Here is an 8,300-nt window from a genome sequence, read left to right as displayed (position 1 = left end):
CTACAGGGGACAGGGAAAGCACTTGCAGTAAAAGGAATGCGGTGCCAATGTATTTAGATGACTGAAGACGCCGGGAAGTTTTACCTGCGGGTGCAACAAGCAGACTCTCCCTCTTCTCCTTCTCGAAACGCGTTGCCTTCTCCTCCTGGCTCGCTTCTTCATCCGGTCGGCCTTCCTGGAGAATCTTCATTTTCTCCATCAGAACCTCCAACTCGTGCAAGTCATCCCTGCTCTGAGAGAGTTGAAGAATTGTTACATTATCTAGATCTCATTTCCCCCCCCAAACCCCAATTTTTTTTTTTGGGGGGGTGGGGCGGGGGGGCACACAGCCCATTCAAAGTTTTGCGCATGTGCAAAATGTCAGGGAGAAGCGTTGGGCGCCCGGGTTGTGTGGTGACCAGCAGACAGTAGTGCAGCCGCTCAGCAGTGCAGCTTATAGGGAACGTCGGAGACAGAACACGCAAGCTCGGGTGTGTTTCGTTGCAAATTATCCCCCAGTGTCAGCTGTGGCTCAGTGGGCAGCACCCTCGTCTCTGAGTCAGGAGGTTGTGGGTTCAAGTCCCACTCCAGGGACTTGACCACCAGAAATCTAGGCTGATGCTCCCAGTGCAGTGTTGAGGAAGTGCTGCACTGTCGGAGGGGCCGTCTTTCGAATGAGACGTTAAACCGAGGCTCCGTCTGCTCTCTCAGGTGGACGCAAAAGATCCCACGGCACTATTCCGAAGAAGAGCAGGGGAGTTCTCCCCGGTGTCCTGGCCAATATTTATCCCTCAATCAACATTTTACAAAAATCTGGTCAATATCACATTGCTGTTTGTGGGAACTTGCTGTGCACAAATTGGCTGCCGCGTTTCCCACATTACAACATTGACTCTGCTTCAAAAGTATTTCATTGGCTGTAAAGCACTTGGAGACGTCCGGTGGTTGTGAAAAGCGCTATATAAATATAAGTCCTTTCGAATGAGTTTTGCATCTGCTGAATCCAAGAGACTGCCGGTCTATAACAAGGAGACCTTGCAACGCCAACAGGCAGGTGAAAACACAAACTGCATTTATATAGGGCCTTTAACAGCCTGGTCTGAACCATTGCATCGACCGCTCCCTCCCCAAATATCTACAGAAATTCGGAGAGGCACAGAATGAAACAATGTGCAGACAGAAGCAGGATTCCTTCAACCAGCCCATGCAGGACAGCCGAATCACTCCATGACCCAGAAACTACAACTGCACAAGGTTCGATTCGGCTAATTGTTGATAATAACAGCCATCTTTGGGGTGGGCCTCAGGTGATGCCATATTCAGACCAAAAGGCTTATCCACACCAGTGTCATCATCATCATAGGCAGTCCCTCGAACCAGGATGACTTGCTTCCACGAGTTCAGAGATGTTTCAATGAAGGACCCGATGTTCCCGTCCTGAACTCCAATTGAAAGGGTGGAAGATGCCTGTGTGTGGATTTTTTTAACGTGGGGTGACCGTTGTACACCAGCCACCACACAGGCTTGACAGAGCTAGGTCTTTATCCAGTGGCAAGGGTTAACCAAGACGACTGGAGACCTGCTCTGCTGCATGGACCTAGTGCGCTCACATATCGCAGTGTGGGCTGGGTCCGTGCGGCCCCTGGGCCCTCGCCTCTCCTGGGCCCCGTACCCACATTCGCTGCTCCTCCGCCGCGATCCCTCACCGCTCCTCCACCATGACCAGTGTAACCAGAAGACGTTAGCAGCTTCAGAAAAAGGCAAGCTTTCCACTATATATGATTTTATCCTTATAATACGATTGAAAAGTTCACTCAAATATCGATAACATAATTAGAAGCAGAAGTCGGCCATTTGGCCTCTCGAGTCTGCTCCGCAATTCGATAAAGATCATGGCTGATCTTCGACCTCAGCTCCACTTCCCCGCCCGCTCCCCATAACCCTCGACTCCCTCATCGCTCAAAAACCTGTCCATCTCCACCTTAAATATATTCAATGACCCAGCCTCCACAGCTCTCTGGGGCAGAGAATTCCACAGATTTACGGCCCTCTGAGAACAAATTCCTCCTCATCCCAGATCTAAATGGGTGACCCCTTATTCTGAAACTATGCCCCCTAGTTCTAGATTCCCCCACGAGGGAGAGGAGCATCCTCTCAAACACCAAATCAGAACGGAGCAATCTTAAGAAAAAAACTCGAAGTATCCCAGTTATCCCCGGTTTTTGGTTGGTCGGTCAGTCATCAGTTAGCCTTAAAAACAACTTACAGTAATTAGCTTCAAATGGCCCATGGGACCAACTGAGGCCACTTCCCCTCAGGGAAAACCTGAACAAAGATCTTAAAGGGGCAGTCCAGATTAAACATGGCACAAGAACACAAACTTAATTAGGAGTAGGCCATTCAACCCTGCTCTGCCATTCAACATCATCACGGCTGATCTTCGACCTCAACTCCACCTTCCCGCCCATTCCCCAGATTCCTCGATTCCCCGAGAGTCCAACAATCTCTCAGCATCCACAGCTCTCTGGGGGGTAGAGAATTCCAAAGGTTCTGACGAAAGGTCATCAAGCTGAAACGTCAACTCTGCTTCTCTCCCTCTCGCCAGATGTTGCCCGATCTGCCGTGTATCCCCAACATATTCCTGCTTTTATTCCACAGATTCACAACCCTTTGAGTGAAAACATTTCTCAATTAGTCCTAAATGGCCAACCTTTTATCCTGAGACTGTGACCCCTGGTTCTAGACTCCCCAGCCCGGGGGAAACATCCTCCCAACATCTACCCTGTCAATCCCCTTAATAAATGTTATATGCTGCAATGAGATCGCCTCTCAATCTTCTAAACTCGAGAGAATATAGACCTAGTCGACTCAACCTCTCCTCGTAGGACATTCCCCCCATCGCAGGAATCAGTCTGGTGAACTGCAAGTGGCCTCCAGTTTGTCCATCAGTTTGTCTATTATATAAATACCGGGGAACAAGGTCTTTACACGGAAATAATTGTACAACCTGCTGAATGTTAATGTGCCTTGTGATTTTAAAGGGAAAGCAGCCATTCAAAAAAATAAAATAATTGAAATTTAACAGGAAGCACTGTCCTTGATGGATAACACAAAGGAGTAAGACCATTCAGCCCCTCGAGCCTGTTCTGCCATTCAATGAGATCACGGCTGATCTGCAACCCAACTCCATATACCGCGCCTTTGACCCATATATCCCTCAATATCTTTTACAAAAATATATCAATCTCGTTTAAAGATAATTGCTCTAGCATCAACAGCTTTTTGCGGGAGAGAGTTCCAAACTTGTACCACCGTGTGTCCGGAAACGTTTCCCAACTGTACTCTTGAAAGGCCTGGCTAGACTCTGCCCCGTATCCTAGCCTCCCCAGCCAGCGGAAATAGTTACCAGCAATCTGCCCCAACAGCTCCACGCTTAGTCTCTTGAAAAATGATTTGCAGACTGACAGTTTCATTGAATTTGATTCTTTCACTCAATCACCTAAAGCGAGAGTTGGAACCAAGCACCAAGCCGTTTACAATTTCCTGGGTACAGGGAAGTAGTGAGAATAACCAATCTCATTCAGAGATTTCTTCATTTCCATCTTTTCAAGAACATTCCCCTCCCCCCACTCCCCCCCTTTCCTTCCTTCCCCCCTCCCCCACTTCCTTCCTTCCTTTCCCCCCCGCCCCCCCCCCCCCCCCCCGCCAAGAATATTCCATTAAAATATTAAACCCAGGTTTGGTTGTGCAGGGAGAATTCAGAAAGGGTATGTACTGTGGTTTTCTACACAAATTAAGACTTGCATTTATATAGCGCCTTTCACAGTGACCGCACGTCTCAAAGCACTTTACAGCCAATGACGTACTTTTGGAGTGTAGTCACTGTTGTAATGTGGGAAACGCGGCAGCTAACTTGCGCACAGCAAGCTCCCACACACAGCAATGTGATAATGACCAGATAATCTGTTTTAGTGATGTTGATTGAGGGATAAATATTGGCCCCAGGACACCGGGGATAACTCCCCTGCTCTTCGAAATAGTGCCATGGGATCTTTTACATCCACCTGAGAGAGCAGACGGGGCCTCGGTTTAACGTCTCATCCGAAAGACGGCATCTCCGACAGTGCAGCACTCCCTCACACTGCACTGGGAGTGTCAGCCTTTGTGTGCTCAAGTCTCTAGAGTGGGACTTGAACCCACAACCTTCTGACTCAGGAGGCGAGAGTGCTGCCCACTGAGCCACAGCCGCCAAATTAGAAAGAAAAAATTAAGCAAAATGCTTTTTATACACTACACAATTCAAAATAAAACTAGTTGTATAAAAGTGTTGCAGAATGGACCAGACGTCATGTTTACAAAGCTCACGGAACAAAACACAGATTCTGAATAACCCAAGCATTGAAAAAAAAAATCACCCATTCTGGCAAGTGTGTGTTTGTGTTTATTATATTTCCCCCCCGCACCGTGGGCTGGATTTTTGGCGAGGTTGGGACCGGGTTATCGCTGCGTTTTAACCCTCCGCGGCCGGTCGCTAAGCCCGGGCGGGATCCCGGACATGTTGTTTGCGGCGGCGATGGGACGTACCGCTGGGGAGAGGTGCGCCGGACGTGTAACGCCGCAGATTGCGTTCCCGTCAGCGTAAACGACCCTGTATTAAAGTTGGCGAGGATAGAGTTTTTGTGCCACGAATACTCGTGCAACGCCTCCCTTAGAGTTCGGCCTAAAATCAGTAATTTTCACGGATCGCTTCAGTTTTTGCCCAAAAATCCAGCCCAAGGCTTGTCTACACACAAGGCTCACTGCAGAAACATTTCTACCTTGCACATTGCTGAAAAATAAAAGTGTGTGTGTGTGTGTGTGTGTACACTTACTGCACTGCCGTTAAGGGCCTCCTCGGAGCCACTGCTACTCGTGCTGTCGGAGTCACAGCTGCGAGGCGAGGGGGGCCTGAAGGTATACCCACCCTCCTGATCGAGCTCGGGCCGGATACTGCAGCCCAAGACAAAGGAAGCCAAGGAATGGTAGTGTGCGAGGAGAACGACAGCGTGAATGAGCTCGGCGACTGACCAGCTGTTTTCACCAGTCGTCAGCAGATTCTACACGAAACAAAAAGTACATCAGATAAGCAAACTCCGGGAACCATCAAGTATAGATGCTCAAGTCAGAAGAATAGCACTATTTTTGTTTTAAAATGTACAGGAAGAATCAATATGGAGTGCGCTGCATATGATCTCTAATCTCCTTGCGCCTCACAACCTACAATCCCCCCCACCCCACAACACCCCCCGAGATGTCTGCGCTCCTCTAATTCTGCCCTCTTGCCCATCCCTGATTATAATCGCTCCACCATCGGTGGCCGTGCCTTCTGTTGCCTGGGCCCCAAGCTCTGGAACTCCCTCCATAAACCTCTCCGCCTCTCTACCTCTCTACCTCTCTTTCCTCTTTTAAGACGCTCTTTAAAACCGACCTCCGTGACCAAGCTTTTGGTCACCTGCGCTAATTTCTCCTCGAGTGGCTCGGTGTCAAATTTGTTTGTTTCGTCTTAAAACACTCCTGAGTTAAAGGTGCTATATAAATATAAGTTGTTGTTGCTGATAAAGCAAGCATAAAAGAAAAGGAATATAAACTTAATGCTGACAAGAAATTTGACTGCATTACCATTTGGTAAATAATACAGATCACAGCAAAGCAGCTCGACAAGCATGTACTTGTAAGATGAGAATAATGATAGTGTCGCAAACACAGTAAAAGGCTCAGACAAACGCTGAATCTAAAAGCAGAGATACAGCACATGATCAATTCCAGGGCCAATGGGCAGCAAGTAACATTCACACCACACAAATGCAATGACTATCTCCAACAAACTAGAATCTAACCACCCCTTGATATTCAACGGCATTACCATCACCAAATCCCCCATCAACATCATCCTGGGGTCACCATTGACCAGAAACTTAACTGGACCAGTCACATAAATAGTGTGGCCACAAGAGCGGGTCAGAGGCTGGGTATTCTGCGGCGAGTATCTCACCTCCTGACTCCCCAAAGCCTTTCCACCATCTACAAGACACAAGTCAGGAGTGTGATGGAATACTCTCCACTTGCCTGGATGAGTGCAGCTCCAACAACACTCGAGAAGCTCGACACCATCCAGGACAAAGCAGCCGCTTGATCAGCTCCCCATCCACCACCTTCAACATTCACTCCCTCCACCACCGGCGCACCGTGGCTATAACTTAAATTGGACTTTATCAAATATTAAGTTTTTTTTTAAAGTCCCATTTGAAACGGATCACGAATCGACACTCCCACCAATTTACCTCAATATGTTCTTTTGTGATGAGCCACGGTCTATGGGCTAAGATTTTGTTGATTTCATTCAGATTCCTCATTTTCTGAGGGACAAAGTTTAAGCCACTTAACCAGTCAGGATTGCCGCCAACCTGGAGAAACTCATTAATGTGCAGGCTGACCAGGTATGAACACTGATGGCGAGCTGCAGCCTGAAACGAGAAAGAGATATAATCAGATGTTCTCTCAGGTTTTACTCTGATCATTTATGCAAGAGACTGGGGAAAAACTCTGCCAAAGATTCACAAACAATTGAGGAAAAAAAGTTTCCCCAACTCTATTCTTGAAACAGACCAAACAAAAAAAAGACATTGCAAGCTCATAGCCGCATTAAACCCCAATCCCATAATAGTAATGAATGGTCATCAGCGTACTCCTGAAATCTGAGGATGTTGCAACATCTATGCTGATGACTGAATCAATAAATAAGATAACTTAGAAAGCAGTGGGCTCTACAATACTTCAACCGTAAGGCACGTGCACGCTAACTTTCTTCGCTGCACTGCTTCAGATAATCCACATGAATTTATTACTTCAAAAAAAACCATGATTTTTAATAGCTACCTTATGAATTGCACTGTGAGAGGGTCGTCTGTTTAACCATTGGTACAGGGAAGGAGGGAAGCAAGTCACAACCTTCAAGCTCTGCATGGCTGGCTCACTAGCTTTTAAAATCGGGGAAAAAATCTATCGATCTCGGATTTAAAATTAACAACTGATCCGCCCTTTTCGAATGGGCCTCGCAGCCAAAAGAAATGTAAACGGAAGATCGAAAGAACGAACTCAATTGTAAGAACACAAGGATTAGGAGCAGGAGTCGGCCATTCGGCCCCTCGAGCCTGCTCCACCATTCAATAAGATCATGGCTGATCTGATCATGGACTCAGCTCCACTTCCCCGCCCACTCCCCATAACCCTCCGCTCCCCTATCGTTCAAACATCTGTTTATCGCCACCTTAAATATATTCAATGACCCAGCCTCCGCAGCTCTCTGTGGCAGAGAATTCCAAAGATTCACAACCCTCAGAGAGAAGAAATTCCTCCTCATCTCCATCTTAAATGGGCGGCCCCTTATTTGGATTAATGTGACCATTCCTGACTCAGTCATTCACGACCGTGATCTTTTCTGTGCTGTCCCATCAATTTAGGTCTGGTGCCGTCTAGGGATTATATACACTAGGAAGGAACAGTTTCCCTCAGCAGAGGAGTCAACAACCAGGGGACATAGATTTAAAGTAATTGGTAGAAGGTTTAGAGGGGATCCGAGGGTAAATTTCTTCACCCAGAGGGTGGTGGGGATCTGGAACTCGGCCTGAAAGGGTGGTAGAGGCAGAAACCCTCACCAGGTTGGATGTGCACGTAAAGTGCTATAACCTACAGAGCTACGGACCAAGAGCTAGAAAGCGAGATTAAGCTGGATAGCTCTTGGTGTGCCTGTGCGGACATGATGGGCTGAAATGGCCTCTCTCCGTGCTGTAAATTGCTATGATTCTATGATACATCAGACACAGGAATGAGCGACGCACCATTAGAGCAATGTAATGCCTGTAGTGATAGGGCAGAGGGCCATCCATCTGCAGGAGATAGTACTGAGTTTTCCAAAAGCATTCAAGATACTGCGGGTGCAGGCCCATCACCATGGTTATGTTGTCTACACGCCCAGTGGACACAAAGGCTTCGATGAACAGCTGCCGTTCAGCATCTTCCATACCTTCCTGGAGAATCTGTAAACAAAAACAATTAAACATTTTAAGCATACCGGCCAGTTTTCACTCTTGACGATCACAAAATGTTGGGCATCTTGGCTTTAGGATAATTGAAAAAGAGTTCAGTGCGCATTACAAAAAAAGAGTGGACTGGTAAAGAATTATTTATTTGAGTCGCACAGGTTTTTAGTCACTCAGCTGCCCCGTGACCTAACTCGCACCGAGTCCCGCTCACCCATCACCCCCTGTGCTCACTGCCCCGTG

The 8,300-nt window shown here is 47.5% G+C and overlaps 1 protein-coding gene across 1 annotated transcript in view; it reads right to left on the bottom strand.

Annotated features, from left to right (window-relative positions):
- Positions 1 to 8,300, bottom strand: part of LOC139280296 (sestrin-1-like) — an 83,466-nt gene that overhangs the window by 5,556 nt on the left and 69,610 nt on the right. Inside the window, exons 4-7 of the mRNA XM_070899968.1 lie at positions 7,857 to 8,054; positions 6,300 to 6,482; positions 4,851 to 5,075; positions 5 to 232 (exon numbers count right to left, since the gene is read on the bottom strand). Coding sequence (XP_070756069.1) covers positions 5 to 232; positions 4,851 to 5,075; positions 6,300 to 6,482; positions 7,857 to 8,054 — 834 coding nt within the window. The remainder of the gene's footprint in view (positions 1 to 4; positions 233 to 4,850; positions 5,076 to 6,299; positions 6,483 to 7,856; positions 8,055 to 8,300) is intronic.

The sequence above is a fragment of the Pristiophorus japonicus genome, chromosome 14 (genome assembly GCF_044704955.1).
Source record: "Pristiophorus japonicus isolate sPriJap1 chromosome 14, sPriJap1.hap1, whole genome shotgun sequence".
NCBI classification, from domain to species: Eukaryota; Metazoa; Chordata; class Chondrichthyes; family Pristiophoridae; genus Pristiophorus; species Pristiophorus japonicus.
Note: the sequence above shows the minus strand (reverse complement) of the source record. Positions and strands in the feature narration are given on the sequence as shown.